General features: G+C 43.2%; 1 protein-coding gene across 3 annotated transcripts in view; it reads right to left on the bottom strand.

The window, feature by feature from the left end:
• Positions 1 to 8817: 8817 nt before the first annotated feature.
• LOC147891919 (Lycopene beta/epsilon cyclase protein) overlaps positions 8818 to 16295 on the bottom strand; it is a 121739-nt gene continuing 114261 nt past the window's right edge. For all 3 annotated transcript variants that reach the window (XM_087388222.1, XM_087388221.1, XM_087388220.1), the window contains exons 17-18: positions 9448 to 9539; positions 8818 to 9240 (exon numbers count right to left, since the gene is read on the bottom strand). In XM_087388222.1, coding sequence (XP_087244348.1) covers positions 9144 to 9240; positions 9448 to 9539 — 189 coding nt within the window. In that variant the 3' untranslated portion in view covers positions 8818 to 9143. The remainder of the gene's footprint in view (positions 9241 to 9447; positions 9540 to 16295) is intronic.

Here is a 16295-nt window from a genome sequence, read left to right on the forward strand (position 1 = left end):
GTGGCTGGTTCTTTCTCTTTGTTCAATGGTCATTTCATCTCGACGATGGATGTCATCTGGAGGTAACAATCAGGATTCAGATTAACTTTGCTCAGCATAGTAACAAAAGATGGACTAAAGATAGCAGCCACAGCTCGTTGTATGTATTTCGAGAAATCATTTAATGAGCTTTCCAAGTTCTTGACATCCATACATGTGACTCTTGATGCCTTAAGCAAATGGACATAGATGACCTTCCTACTGCATCAACTGCTCTTTGGTACTTACGTACATGTCACAAAGGCAGGTGACTGGATTGACAAAGTGACGAAGAATTCTCCTCTCCGTATTTGAGTGTGCTACTAAATTCTTATTACAAATTTTCAAAAGATTGCTAAGGATATAGAATTTTCCTTTCAATCATTGAAGCTCACGCGTGCCATCAACATTAGAAAATCGATCAAGCAAATGTGCAATACAAAGCATGATTCTGTAGCAAAATGTGCAATATAGAGTATGATTTCTCTAGCAAACTCAAGAGATTTCTTCTTAGACTCCAAATCCACCCTCCGCTTGCACCTAGCTTGAACCTCCAAGGTGAGATAATAGCTCTCCAGCCCTAAATCATCCAATTGGTCGAGAACATCCAACTGGAATACCATAGAGTCCTACGGAAGGAGCCTGTCCTCTACCGCAATCCTTAGACTCGAAAGAATATGCTTGATCGACATGATTGCTTCCAGCCCAACTGCCAATTTAAAAGGAGTCAACCTTATGGCCACCTTAAATGAAGTGCGGTACGCCCATAGTGCTACCAGCAACTTTTCTTCCCAATTTGTGCGGTGCTCATTCACCAATAGCAACATGATCCTCTTGAACGTATGATTGGTAGACTCAGCCAGTCCATTCACTTGCGGATAATAGGGAGAAGACTTTTTATGAATCACCATATAAAAAGCATTCATCCGCTCGATGGCTTTGTTGACAAAATGAGTCCCCCTATCACTAACAATCTCAATTGGACACCCGAACTGAGTGAACACATCGCGGTATAGACACTTTGTGACCAATTTTGTGGTGTTGTCCCGCAAGACCCAAGCTTCCACCCATTTGGTGCAATAGTTAGTGGCTACCAAAGTGTAGCGATTTCGGGTGCGGGCAGCTGCGGGCTTGAATGGACCGATGAAATCCAGGCCCCATTTCTGAAATGGTTCTAGAGGCAAGATGGGATTAAGTGGCATGCGGTCTCAATCAGTGGGCTGTCCCAATCGTTGGGAAAGGTTGCAACTTTTTGCAAACCATCGAGCATCCTTCTCTATGGTCAGTCACCATAACTGTGCCTGCAGAACTTTCTTTGCGGTGACTTTGCCTGCAAAATGGCCACCCGAAATCCCACAATGGACTTCCATTAACATTGCTTCCTGCTCATGAGGTGGAACACACCACAACAGCGCCTCCGTTAGATGTCGTCGGTACAATTGTCCCAGGACTACTTCAAAGGAACGGCTCTGCAATGCCAAACATTTCCTCTGATCCCGATTCATGTATTTGGGCATGATGCTAGTAGAGAGGAATGAGAGCATCTCCTCATACCACGACCATGGTCCTTTTGGGATGACTTCGCCTCTGCCGTGATTGGATCTGCTAAAAAATTTGTTGTTAGCTCCGCATCAGGGAATTCGTCCTCCACTCCCATTGGCAACTCCCCAAACTCCAATCGAAAAACATAATCTACAACCGCGTGCTACGAGCCTGGGCAATGAATGACATCAAAGTCATATTCCTGCAAGAGCAACACCCATCATGCCAATCGGCCCATAAGACCTTGCTGCTTTACCCACAAATATAATAATGCGGAATGATCGACATGGAAGATAAACGGTCGGCCCAACAAATAATGTCAAAATTTCTTGACAGAATAGACCATGCCCAGTCCTTCCCGCTCCATGACGGAATAATTCTTTTTGGCCGTTGAGAGTCGTCAGCTCGCGTAGTAGACTGGGCGATACCACTTATTTGCATCTTCTTGCATCAAGATGCTCCCAATGGCTCGATCCGAGGCATCCATGAACACATAAAAATTATTCTCCCAATCCGAAGATAGCAGCACCGGTGCTCTAGAAAGCTGAATCTTTAGTTACCGGTATGCTTGGTCGCACTTTGCGGTCCACACAAATGCCTTTGGTTCCACATGAGCCAATGCATTCAAGGGAATTGCCATGTGAGCCAGGAACTGCAAATGTCTACCATGCCATTGAATTTGGCCCAAGAATCGCAAGCATTCCTTGGGCATCGTTGGTGCCGGGGCTTGCATAATTACTGCCACTTTATCCGGATCCACCGTAATTCCTTCTGTCGATATCACATGCCCTAGGAGCCGGCCGCTATGGACTGCGAATGCACATTTCATAGGGTTCAAATTGAAGGAGACTTCCCTGCATCGTTGGAAATATTTTCGCAAGTGCTCTAAGTGCTCATCGAAAGTGCCGAACACACTAAGGTCATCCAGGAAAATCCTCATGAAATGTGTCAACAAATAAGACCCGAAGATCTCCTGCATTGCCCTTTGAAAGGTCGAGGGAGCATTCCGCAATCCGAACCACATTACAGTGAAGACATAGACCCCCCAGGATGTGATAAATGCTAATTTGGGCTAGTCTTCCGGACCCATTCGGATTTGGTTGTACCTGCTATATCCATCCAAGGAGTACACCTCGTGCCCTGCCACTTCATTGAGCAGCGAATCCATATAGGGCAAGGAAAATGGATCAGGAACTGTGGCTGCATTCAGCTTGCGGTAGTCAACACAAATCTGCAATTTCTTGTTTTTCTTTGGCACAATGACAATTGGGGAAATCCAATCCGAATTGTCAATTGGTGCAATGAATCCCACCCGCAACAAGCGCTCCAATTCTTCACGCACTTGCTTGGCCACGTGTGGATTCATACGATACCTCTGTATCTTCGTCAAAATGACATATGGTTTGAGGTTAACCCGGTGTTGGTAAAACTTCGGATCAGGACCCTTCATATCCGCATAGTCCAAGGCGAACACATCAAAAAATTCCCGCAACAAGGCAATCAATTCGCTACGGAATTCAGTTGTCAACAAAGTGCTGACTTTGACTGGTTTAGATGCGCCATCCGCTCCGAGAAAAATCGTATCGAGAGCATCCTCCTGAACACACGACTCTGCTCATTCGTTCTTCGAATTCCCTCTCCTGCTACAGGAGGTCCCGTAAATCCAATTCTATTGCGACTTGCTGGGGCTCAGACTCCCCCTCCGGTACAGGGCTGACCGCATCCGCTAGACAACTGTGATGCATGTAGCTGTCTGTAATGCCTTCCACATCAATGGTGAAGATAGGAATCAACTCTGGATTTGCCTTGAGAAAGGCTTCCTCCTCATCATCCTCCAATACGTCCGCCATGTTCACTATCTTTGCCAACACAAGTTGGACCGTATTCGCCAATGGTGCCGCCACTCCCATTGTGACCCGCACTTTCTTCTGTCCTCTCCGCATTGAAATGACATTCTACTCCCAATTTCGCTTGACTTTCGCTTGCCGCAACCAAGGCCTACCCAAAAGGATGATATACTCTGGTGTTGCAGCTTCCATGTTGAGCACCACAAAAGACCCTACAAATGATATGCCCGCCACTTCCAGAACAACGATCCGCAAGATTTCGAGTGGTCGAACCCGACGTTGATCCGCCATGTGGACTAAGAAGGGTGCCGGCTCCCAAGACATCCAGCCCATTTCTTGGCAGGTCTTCAAAGTGACAATATTGACCCCCGAACCGCCATCGACCAACATCTGAGCAAAAGTCCGCCCTTGTGCCTTTGCGAAAATCACCGAAATTCTCATGTCGATCAAAAAAACTGCTAAAACTGGGCATGAATCACCTTGACATAGCCCACCTCTTCTGGTTCCGACTCCGTGTGTAGGGAGTGCAACAATTGTCAGTGGAATCTCGAAACCAGATTAAGCAATCGGCCCAATGAAATTTGGATAGGAGCCTCCAAAATGCACTCCAACCCCGACTCCCTTTGCAGAGAATTCACCCGCCTCTTGGCTTGGCTAGTGACCAACAACGGAGTTGCTTCGACCATCGTCGGACCATTCCTGGTAAGTGTAGTTTGAATTTGGCTTGAGTCTCCGCCTCTAATCAACTGGTTCCGCAAACTGCACCTTTCACCCTTCACTGGGCGTCGCTGCGAACTCTGGCAGAGACATCAATGGTGGCTCCTTTGTCACCAACTCACAGACTTGGTGATGCACATGTTCCTGAGCTGACCAATCCAGCATCTTGTCACCGTTCTTGGGAGTCGGTCCTTGCAACTTAGTACCAGCACGAGTGATTATGCTAATCTCCGGGCACACCAGCGGATCATCATCAACAATGTGTACCATCAAAGTGCTCGGCATTTTCCTGGCCATCTTTTGCCGCTCCACGCATTGCCGATCCCATTCCTAAGCCTCCAAGCATTCGTTTCGCCAATGGCCTTTGCCCAAACAAAACAAACAGGTCTTCAAATGATTCTAACCACGACCCTCACCTCCACGTCTGCGTCTGCGGCCATCGCCGCCTCCGCCTCGTTGGAATGTCTGTTGCTGTGGCTGGAACGCTTGCTATTGCAGCTCTTCTTGCACAAAAGACGTAGCCGCATCTTGCTGCTGCTGACCAACCGCTCTCTAGCCACACCCATTGTAATGGCATGCCACCATGTTGTGTGTATCAGTCAAGCAAATCGTGCACCAATTCGCGTTAAGAGCACACTCGATTGCGGAGTGACCAGGATTGCGACAGTGAGTACACCATATCCCCTCAAGCCTTTAGGTACGGATCCTTCTGCGGAAGCGACTGGTGCACCCTTACCTCCTTTAGAGGTTCTCCGGGTCTTTGTCTCTGCTTCCGAGTTGGAATCCTCCAAACTAGTACCTTCAGACCTTCCGTTCGAACTAGTCACATCTGAATCCTCCTCACTGTCGTCCGACTTCTTGGATTTGGACATTTTCTTCTTAGATTTGCTCTTCCCAGATTTGCAATTTCTGGATGTCCTTCCATGCAGCGATTCCCCCGCTCGCACTGCTTGCACCATGACTGCCACAAGTGTTGTCTGTGTCCAATCCACTATGGCCAACACCGTCCGCAAATCCCGTTGCAACCCCGAAATGAAGTAGTCATTGAGTACCTCCTGAGTAAGGCTTTAAGCCGCAGGTACATGTTGCAAGAGTAAATTGAATTTGGATGCATAACCTTTCACATCCTGATCGACCCCTCCTAGAGCTTCTTGCGGACTGCTGTCGGCCCCATGCTCAAGATCACTGTTGTGTCACCGCAGCCGCGTCATCGGTGTCAAGGGATCAAGAGGTCCTTTCGAGCATGTGCGCATGCATGCCTACTGGGAAGCCAACAATCGCAAAATGCGTTGCCACGACCACTAGATGAGGTTCTTCACTGGAATTTCCGCACTCGCTTGACCGTAAGCAGGATGCTGGGGGTCATATCGCATCCGATAGAGTTCATCCTGAAATCCCCGGATGTGTCTCCTCTCACCGCCAGCAATCTCATCCCGAATCTCCTCCGGAGTGAGTGCAACTACATGCAAACCTCCATGGGAAGTGCCTCCGCAAAGACGGCAAGGAGCGGATGACATGAGCGCTCAATTGCCCAATCGCGAATTCCTTACGTGATGGTAAGAATGCGCATCATGATCATCAATGTGTAGCGTCATAAATGCGTATAGACGTTACGAAAAGTAATAGACAAACGATACATGCAACATCTACAAGACAGAATACAGATTTGCGAGAGAATGCTGAAGAACATTGTATTCCAGAGCAATAGCTCGCACAACATCTGCGTACCCAATGATCTCGAAATGCTAGTAAATGCGTACAGAATCGTTTGACAGTGGTTAGAGAAATAGCCGTTGAAGACTACAACCGTTCTGAGATCTGCTGAACTGTCAATCCTTGTGGCTATCCTACCCTTGCATACCCCTCTAGGTTAGTGTTGCTAACCCGCATGATTATGCGATGACATGTAATCTCTTTTGTTCAATTTTTGCTCCATGAGGCTCTCAGTATAAAATGTTGTTAATTTTTGTATAAACCAGTCATACTCGCTCTTGTGGAATCTCTTCGTTTCCTCAATTGATTCCCCCCACATCTGCATGTTACGACTTGAATGGCATGCACACTTCTGGCCTCTATATGGATATGCTCTATGGATTTCCTAGAGATGTTAATGAAGGGCTAAGGATTTTCATAGCCACTCCAGTGTCTAAGGCTCTCAACGATCTTTTGACTCGCTGGATGTAATCTTTTAGTCTCTAAGGCTCTCAACAATTGCTGAGTTTTTACAAATGTAATCTCTTTTGTTCAATTTTTGCTCCATGAGTATCTCTATATAAGCCATTGTTAATTTTTGTATAAACCACTCAACAATGACTGAGTGGTTATGCTCGCTAGATATAATCTTTTGGCCTCTAAGTCTCTCAACAATTGTTGAGTTTTTATAATGTAAGATCTTTTGTTCAGTTTTTCTCCATGAGGCACTCTATATAACCTGTTATTGGATGTAGATGTAATCTCTTTTGCTCTTTGCTTCCAAGGCATCCATTTCTTCATCCATGGCTTTCTCCCATTTTTCTTTTCCCATGGCTTGCTCAAAAGAAGTGGGTTCTGGTTCCTGTATCACTTTGACCACATAGGCATAGTAAATGGTTGTAAATCCATCATATTTCAGCCTATCCATAGAATACCTAGCTCTGATAGACTTGCGCAAAATAGGCTTGCTCTGTTCTGAGCCACTGGATTCACCATCCACATAAGAGTGACCTGCATTCACATCAAACATGGGCATTTTACTCGATGAATTGTAGTTGATTGACTGGATGGTACCACTGGGCCATCGTAATGGCTCGAAATACTTTTGCCCTCATTCAAGATTCATTGCAACAAGGACTAAAATACTAGTAAAGTAGGACTACATTTTCCTTAATTTAGGACCAAAATAGCACTAAAATAGCTCCAACAACCCACCACGATGATTACATGGAGGTAAATCTAGAAAAATACAATTAAACTTTTAGAAAATGCAATTGAAGATATGGTCATTGAGCGGTCCCCTCTAGGAAAAAGGACCATATTGACCTGCATTATACAATATTTAGAATGGCACTGGACATATATGGCATGTCGATATAGTCCTTGCCCCTAAAGGGAACTCCTCAAGGGGCATATTGATAATTGAATTTTCCTTAATTGCACAAGGAAATACATTTTTCTTTGTGCACTAATATATAACTCCAAGAACCTGCATGATGGTTGTCATAGATCTCCTTCTATTTGCCAGCGTGGTGGTCATCATAAATCTCCTTCTGTAATAAGTAAAAATAGATAACTTCATAACTCCAAGAACCAGTGTGCTAGGCAATGATAGGTGGTCAGGCCAAAGATTCTGCAACGCAAAGCAGGACAGAGCTACCATGTGTCAAGATCTGCAGTGTTCAAAATGATAGATTACGTCTCATTATTATGCCAAGAACTAGTGCGGTGATCGCTCCAAGTCAATCTTGAATATACATGATTTGCATGGGTTCGCTGCTCGATGACATGTGAAAAAGCTACAGCAAGAGGCTATGCAATGACAGGTGGTCAGGCCAGAGATGAAGCAGTGCAGAGGTGCATGATATAGTCAGCAGGCCAGAGGCCAAAGATTGATGTAGTCACGATGTAGTCAAGCCAAAGACTCTGCTGCGCGAAGCAGGACAAGGTTGCCGTGTGTTGAGCTTTGCAATGTTCTGAATTATAGATTGTCTCATTATTACGACAGTGCTACATCATGACCAGTAAAAAATTTGACGAGAGCACGGGTGCACCTCAAATTCAAAATCTCACCCAAGAGTGTATTGCATTACGACTCCAAAATGGCCCCCAAAATAGTTCCACAATTAGCTACACCAAAGCAAACGTTGACACGTTTGTTTACACATTGGAAACCATTTTTCTCACCATAACCATAAAATATGATTTTTTCTTATAACTTACTAGTCTTTTTAGCCATTTTCGTGGATTTGCTTGATGGTCTCTTTTGTAGAGCCTTGAGATCTATTGTGTTTATTGTTGTATGCACCTATTTTGCACTCCTTTTCAGTGTTGCATGATTGCTTCTCTACTCCTGACCTGGCAAGAAACACTACAAGATGAAGCTTTGAAGCTCCCTCTCTTCACTTTTGGAGACCCACATACTTGTTATTCCAAGTAGAAATCAAGCCGTCATCATGCTTTGTGTTTGTTGGAGAAAATAATTTGTTGATTAGAGGCATATTCAAATGTGACAAAGGTTCTCTGTTTCTAGGGGGACATGTTTAAGCTCATTGAACTTTTGTATCCTTGTGTCTTGGATTGCGGTTGCCAAACTTTTAATCTAATGCCTTTCCAAAAAATGGGTTTGCTGTCCTTTCACACCTATCAGGGAGAGTCGGGATGTAGATTGCATGTATGACACAGTGTTCATGTTCATTCCATTTTCCATGGATGGCAACTATTAGTATTTTTCTCATCCTGCTGTATCAACAATAATTCTTGCAAAACCGTTCTCCTATCCCCAACCTTACTCGCACACTTTCTGTTCCTTCTCCTTTTTCCATCTCGCCTTGGAGTTCCGCTAAGTCTATTGTCCTTACGAACAATCTTAGTGATTTTTACAATTTTTATTGCTTCCACATCATAGTTATTTGAGTCATTGGGAGCATTTGGGCCAACATGCTATTGAAATGATTTAGAGGGACTTGGTAAAGCTAATAATAGTGTTCTAATACCAGGATTGGGCTAGCAAATTATTGAGGTGAATTAAATTGATGTGGCTAATAATAGTGTTCTAATACTAGGATTGTACACATTTGACAAGATTTGAGAGAGAATTGGTTTGAACACCTACGTGCAGGTGCAACCTCTCTTTCGAACAAGAATTGCATATGTATGTATGCGCATGCTTAACTGAACTCAAGATTTTGTACGGCAAAACGTCCAATTGTACAAGAGCTTTTATACTTTCCCACTCAAAACATCCAATAGTACAAGAGCTTTCTTACTTTCCCACCCAACATGCCAAAGGAGATGCAGGATTGTTGTCTCTTCTTTTCAAAATTGCTAGAGCTGATAATCTAAACCTGAGCCATACTTCCAGGCATCAAACCGTCGCTTCCAGACATACTGATCTTTCTTTGGAAGGCTTGAAACCCATGGCCTGTATCATAGCAAGAATCTATCAATTATGATATCTACATATTGTATAAACTGCAATAACATTGCTTTCTATTATTAGAAAAAAGATCGGAAAGGGACATGAGACATTTGGGGATTTTGTCCCATACAGTATATCTTCACATTATCCAAGTTTATTCTTTTTCAAGCAGCTTCATGTTACATACAATAGAAGCGGATGAACACTTACACAAGACGAGGAGTTACAAACAAGCTCAGAATGCTGTATACCCCAAGCCCAGTAAAGTGAACCATCCAGTCCAATATTGTTTGCACACCAACCTGGTTGTGAAAAGCCACTCCACATCAGTCAAGCTTGAAATTATGCACAGAGCATGGCAAAATAAGGGTCCTAAATACAAAAACTACAAGATGTACAAGGAGTCAACAATTTCTTAAATCTACCCTTGATATTCGAGAGTTTAAGATAAGAAAAATCACAAGCTTGCATGCAAAAAGAAATAAGATATAACTCTTGGAATGGTTGATCACACAACCCATGAGGGCGTTGTCCTATCCATGACGAGCATAAGCCCAACGATCCCCCCCATAATGCAAAATAGTTGTAGGAGTCTGACTTGATTCTTAGAGATTGCATCATCATGCATTATCAATCCCCCTCTAAAGAAACTAATTATCATGTATACCAAGGAGATGCCTACATAGGAAAATTTTATCCTTTGGTAGAGCCTCGGTGAATATATTGCTCGACTATCCTATTAGGTCTTGACCTGCTGGTTTTCTGCCTTCTCATTAATGAATTGATATCTAATATCAATGTGCTTAGTCATAGAATGGTTCACAAGGTTCTTGGTCAAAAAATACACTTCGGTTGTTAAACAACCAATAGGAACCAAACCCTCCTATGCTGCAAGATAACCAAGTAATCTTTGAAGACAAATCACTTCACATACTGCTGCACTTGCTGCCATATGCTCAAACCTCAGTAGAAGAAAGAGCAATAGTATTTTACTTCTTGCTCACCAATGAAATACTGCAAGTGCTGAGTGAAAATTTGTAGCCTGTAGTAGACTTTCTATCTTTGCTACCTGCCCAACCACTATCACAAAACCCGTGGTCCCATGCAGCAGTACTTGAGGATCCTTTGGCTGCCAGCCAATGCTGGATTTTGGATGTCCATATATTGACTAACACAGCTAACAGTATAATAGATGTCAGACCTAGCGGTCATGAGATAAATCGAGCTACACACTAATTGCCTGTACAATGTGGCATCCACATCTTGCTCATCCACATCAGTGTCCAATTTCAACCCTATTTCCATGGAAGTTGAATCAGTTTCCTATCTTGCATGCAAAAAAATTCAGCTACCCTTTAGTAACTTGGTTGACTTACAAAATGCCATCTGTGTGTTGCCATACTTCTATGCCCAAGAAGTAATTCAGCTTCCCTAAATCTGTCATTTCAAACTCTTTGCATGGTGCTATTTTGAGCTCCTCTATCCGTGTCTGATCATTGCCTGTAACGATTAGATTAACCACATAGAGAATAACAAGTATGAAGCTTTCGTTATTATGTAGCACCAAGAAGAGATTGTGTCTAAAGTGGACTCGTTCATATCAAACCTTTTGAAGAAGGCGTCTATCTTCATGTATCACTGAGAACGCCTCAACCAAAGGTGCCGCAAAGAGGGTACACAATGGACAAGCAAAGCTTTGTGTACTCTTTGTCTAAGCCCGTAAAGTGACAATTGAAGCTGGCAAACTTTTTTATTTTGTCCCTTCCACACAAAGCTAGTGGCTGATCCATATAGAACTCCTCATCCAAGTCCTGCCATGAAAAGCCCTGTAGTAATTTTGCAACTGGTGTAAAATCCCTGTGAAGTCTAGCCCGCCGTCGTGGGAGTATCCTTTGGCAACTAGTTTTTCCTTGTAGTTGTTAATGGATTCATCTACTTGGACTTCCTTCTTGTACATGCACTTGCGTCCTAACCACATTTTTCCTAAGTGAAAGGTCCACAAGCTCCAGATTGTCATTCTTGACAAAGGCATCAATTTCTTATCTCATGGCATTCTTCCAATGCACACGCTTGATTGCTTGAGTAACTTTGAGGGTCATCTTTATCTAACACATGCATCATGAGGGCTGCATTTACACTGCCTTGGCTGTTTTAATCTGGCTGGTGATACTACCATTGATGGCAGCACTAGTACCACCAGTACAACAGTTTTTACTGGCAGTAATCTAAATAATACCGGAGGTGAGAATTCCCACCTAATTTACCACCAGTTTTGATACTTTTATTGGCAGTAGTAAGATATTGAACATTAGAAATGCATACGTTACCGCCAGTAAAAGACCTTTTATCGACAGTAAGAAGCACATTATTGGCAGTAGTCTACCGATTTGCAGGTTTTCCAAACCGAGAATGATTTCATCGGTCATTGCATAAACTAATGTCAATGTATGTCAAACAACATACCACATGACATTGCTAATCTCATAGATTTCTTTTCTGATGTCTTTTGACAAGCATCCTGTCACCACAGTTGAGAGGATGAACTGTATATACAAAAGCAAGTTACGATGACAAGTTACAAGAAGAAGAAATGAGCATGTAACAAATTGTAAGAACTTGTACTAATCACGGGACTTGAGGCCACTAAGCTTGTTGTCCCTTATAAAGGCACCCTTTAGGTACTCCACGTGTTCTGTCGGTATTCAATTAGAGAAAGGGTTTCATATTCATGTAGTCATGTGTATTTTGCATGTGGTAAAGATGGATCTCATTAAAGGAGATCTCCTTATCGATCATTGGTGACAGTAGGTTAGACTCCATCAAAGCTGTATGCCTACTTGAGAAGCACTTCCCATCAGCATTAGGACAATCTAGGTGCACCTGCTTGTACAATAAACGAGGTAAAAGTACAATTGCTTGTTCTATACTGAGCCCCAAAACTCATGTTGTGGCTTCGTGGATGTGTCTTCAATAATTTTCCACAAGCTCTTTCATGTGAATAGCCTTGTGAACTTCCATACAGGATAGTTTTAAGTGCTAGTTAATGTTTCTTCCATATCTGAAGTCATGCTTGTAACAAAAGCTAGGCCCAAATACTATTGCTGTAGTAACTAAAAATAGCAGCAGTACCTTTGTAAAATGTGAAAAACCTAGATTTGGGTACTGGAATCAACCACCAAAAAGAGAGTTATAGCAATTACCAAAATTCCGTTTGCCAAACACCTTAAACTGCTTTGAAATATGTGTAGTAGTACACAAAAATACAAAAGCCCCTTGTTTGGCACCACAAAATGTCTACAAATGTGAAATTACAGCATGAAGTGGGTGTCTGAAAGCTCAATTTGCTATCAAAACTGTCAAAATTCGTAGAAAGACCTTGATGTATGTACAAACATCCAAGGTAAAATTTCACTCTTCAAAGTGAAATAGACTGTTATAACTCAAAAACTTGCAACCAATAGTGCAAGAATGCTGTTTTTACAGACTTGAGCCCGTTTTGAAGTCATTATGTCCCGCTTTTGCTGCTACCACCTGCTTGGATGTGCACAATGTAGTTTGTAGACTCAATGTATATTATTTTCATAAATTTTGTTAGTCAAGACAGCTTTCATATGGAACTTCATGACCCCTTTTCTTTTTTGGAGCTCCAAGATTATGCACACCTATTCTGTGGCCCCAAGGCCTTGTTGGAATCCCTTGTTGCAAATCACCTTTTTGGAGTGTGTGCCAGGTTGTACGGGCTGTATGCTTGTTGTCCCAAGCTATGTGGAGTGCTCCCACATAGCTGCAAGCTGTGTGCCTGCAGTGCGGAGTACGTTTTGGTGATGGAACTTCTCATAGTTTCTGCCTGTGCCTTCAAATTACCTCCAGAAATTCACTAGTGCACGTGTATGTGCAGGACTTCCCTGGAGAGTGACTCCGACACCACTTGTGCAATTAGAGCAGGGAGAGAACACACAATGTTGGACAAAGCTTGAGAAGATGAAATGAATTTTACACACTTTGAAATACAAAGAAATAGTGGATTTTGTAGAAAACCCTATACCCTAGAACTAGATAAGTCATAGAGCAACAACTGGCATGTATTGTGGAAAAAATAATTATTGCAATATCCTTTTGGGGACCCTAGACTCCTTCATTGAACTAGAGTCAGATTCTTGATCTGAATTTGTTTACAACCCATGAGGGCATTGTCATATCCATGGTGAGCATAGCATAAGACCAAAATAGCTAACCACTTAATGTCCATGGAAACATGATGTTTGCCTCATAGAAGGCCAAAAGTAAGATCTTCAAAACCGTTGTAGAGATGGTGTGACTAGAAAAGCTCATAAAACTAAGCATTTGCCTTTCTTGCAGCATCATTGTTGGAGAAATCATAGCCAAAGAGTGTGTTTTCGTGTGTTGTACTAGGAGTTCTAGTAGTAGTTTTATGTGTGAGTGCCACATGTCACTTTGGGAGTCATCCCATATAAATTTGGTACTATGAGTGTGTGTGCCTATTTTATAAAGGCTTGTACTTCTCATGTCACATCAATGAATGAATGAAAGCCTTTCCATTATGTTTTCATTTGAGTATCACTACCTCTCACCCTAGCCTAACTTCTTTCTCTCTCTTCCTCAACACCATGTTTCTAACATGGTATCAGAGCAGGTCAGCCCTGTCCTGCCACGTCATCTGACCTAACCCTAAACCTCTAGGTTCATTTCCTACCACCCCGAGTGCTCTAGGTTCCCTTTGGCCACCTCTCGGTTTGCTGGTCAACAAATTTCTCAAGGCACATGTGCACGTATGGTCACCCGAAGTCATTGTGGAGTCTTCCATCTCCGGAATTCACTGTATTGGTGGTGCTGCATAGCCGACTACCTTTGAGCTACTTTGACATGTTTGAAGCAAACGACTAGCTACTGCAACGCTTACAAGGAGCCTCCATTTATGCTGAGTCGAAGCCATTTATGATGGAGAAACAACCGACTGCAAGACTTGCTGCCGACTACACGATGTGCTGAGGAACTGCTGCCTTGCCACTCAATTGGACGTCAAATCTGCATCTGTTGGTCACCATTCCAGTAGTCACACAGTCGACTGTTGAGATACACCGCCATTAGTCTCAGGTCGCCACCTTGCACACGTGAAGCCTATTGTTGCATTTTGGAGCCCTAGACCAGCCGACTTATTTGCTGGTCTTCACTTCAGGTTGCTGCCCGCCTTCACAAAGCCCTCTACCATCATGACTTCCTTGCCTTCAGGTTCCCTACTCGTGGAGAAGTTAAGGGGGAAGGATTCTCTAACATGGCAAACAAAGATGCAGTTGCTTCTTATGCATGAAGGAGTTTGGGACGTCATTGAGAAAGACCACCTTGATACAATTGATCAGCAACAACACAAAGTATGGAAGCAGCAAAATGCAAGAGCAATTGCTCTCATTGGTCTTTGCTTGGCCGACTCTCTGTTTCATCATGTGGATTTCAAGTCAACTGCTATAAGGAGATTTGGGATCAGCTTGAGAGCTTATTTGAGTCTTTTTGAAACTCAAGTTCTATGATTTGAAAATGGAAGAGAGTGAAGAGTTGAGTGATCATTTAGCGAGATTTCAGTCTCTTGTTCAACAACTCTCAAGCTTGAAAAGACCGCGCAATGATGAGGATAAAATGGCTGTCTTTATGAAGAGTATACAAGGGATACCTCGTTTTGAGCAGACCCTTGAAGTTCTATGTCTTGCCACTACCACATTTGATGATATGGTGGCTCTACTTATTGAAAAGGACCGCTGTAATAAAGATGCCACCATTGCCTCTGCTGGTGATCATGCATTTGCTTCCACAAGCAAATGGAAGACTGATAAAAATATTATTTGCAGATTTTGTAAAAGAAAAGGGCATGTTGAGGCTAATTGCTTCAAAAAGAAGGAAAAAGACCAAGAGAAGCACCATGCCAATCCTATTGCTGAAGACCAAGGCCGAACCTGAAGGGGCCCCTAAGGAGATACATGCAGCCACAGCTGAGGTTCACAGCCTCTCTCTTGAGGAACATTATGACTATGATTCTTGCACTTTCTAGGACCTATCTGATGTGTGTTTTTCATATGATTTAATAAAGGTTCTTTGCCTTGAGTAGTCCCTCTAAAATGATTGTATTTGGAGTCAATAAGGGTACTCTGCCCTAGGTTGTCCCCCAAAAATGATTGTATTGTCTTTTACTTTGGTATGATTGTATCTAAAAGAATCAAGCAAGAAATGGCTGCCCTACAAATGGGAAGCATGAGGAGTTCTCCAAGCGGATAAATAAGGAGCAAGCTGAAATGAAAGAATGGAGAGAAGTGGTCACTAAGGGCAAAGCAGCTCCAATAAAGAAAGAGTTCATTTCTGATGCCTTAGAAGAAGAAAAGAGAAGAAATAGTAACTCACTAAATGTCCTTGTTAGAGGTCTAGCAGTTCCGGACACCGCCATGGCAAATGTTGAAGCTTTGACCACTAAGATGGGGGTCAATCTCACCTTTGAGGCAGCTTGCAGGATAGAAATGATGATGCACCAATAAGACCTATGATTGTGAGGTTCTGGACACTAGCAGACCAGTCTACCTTCATGAGCATGAGGGCAGCTCTGAAGGGAACTAGAGCATACTTGGATGATGATCTCACGCTCTTACAACAAGAGCACAGAAGGGAGGGGATGACCTGAGTGCTGGCTGTGAGGTAGGAAGGAAAGTGAGCTGTATATCGAGATGGTAAGGTTATCATTCGAGAAAGGATAGAAAGAGGTGGAGGAGATACAGATAGTGCATGACGATGTCAGGCCTTTGAGACAGAGACACAGGGCAGATTGAATACGGATGTTTGGAACTATAATGGACCTCTTTGGTACGTTCTAGGCGGCTTTTCAGAGGCATATAAGATAGAGACATTATTTTTTACACCGAGACACATGAGAGCCCAGAGAGAGGGTTGCCCACAGTGACAAGTTACATCTGGGAGTCAGCTCATAGGAGAGAGCTGAGGAGAGAGACACCTGAGCTCATTCATATTTGTGGTACGAAGAGAGGAGCATGCACGTCATA

The sequence above is a fragment of the Dipteris shenzhenensis genome, chromosome 17 (assembly GCF_047967505.1).
Source record: "Dipteris shenzhenensis isolate YYH24624 ecotype China chromosome 17, Dip_SZ_1.0, whole genome shotgun sequence".
In the NCBI taxonomy this organism is placed as follows: Eukaryota; Viridiplantae; Streptophyta; class Polypodiopsida; order Gleicheniales; family Dipteridaceae; genus Dipteris; species Dipteris shenzhenensis.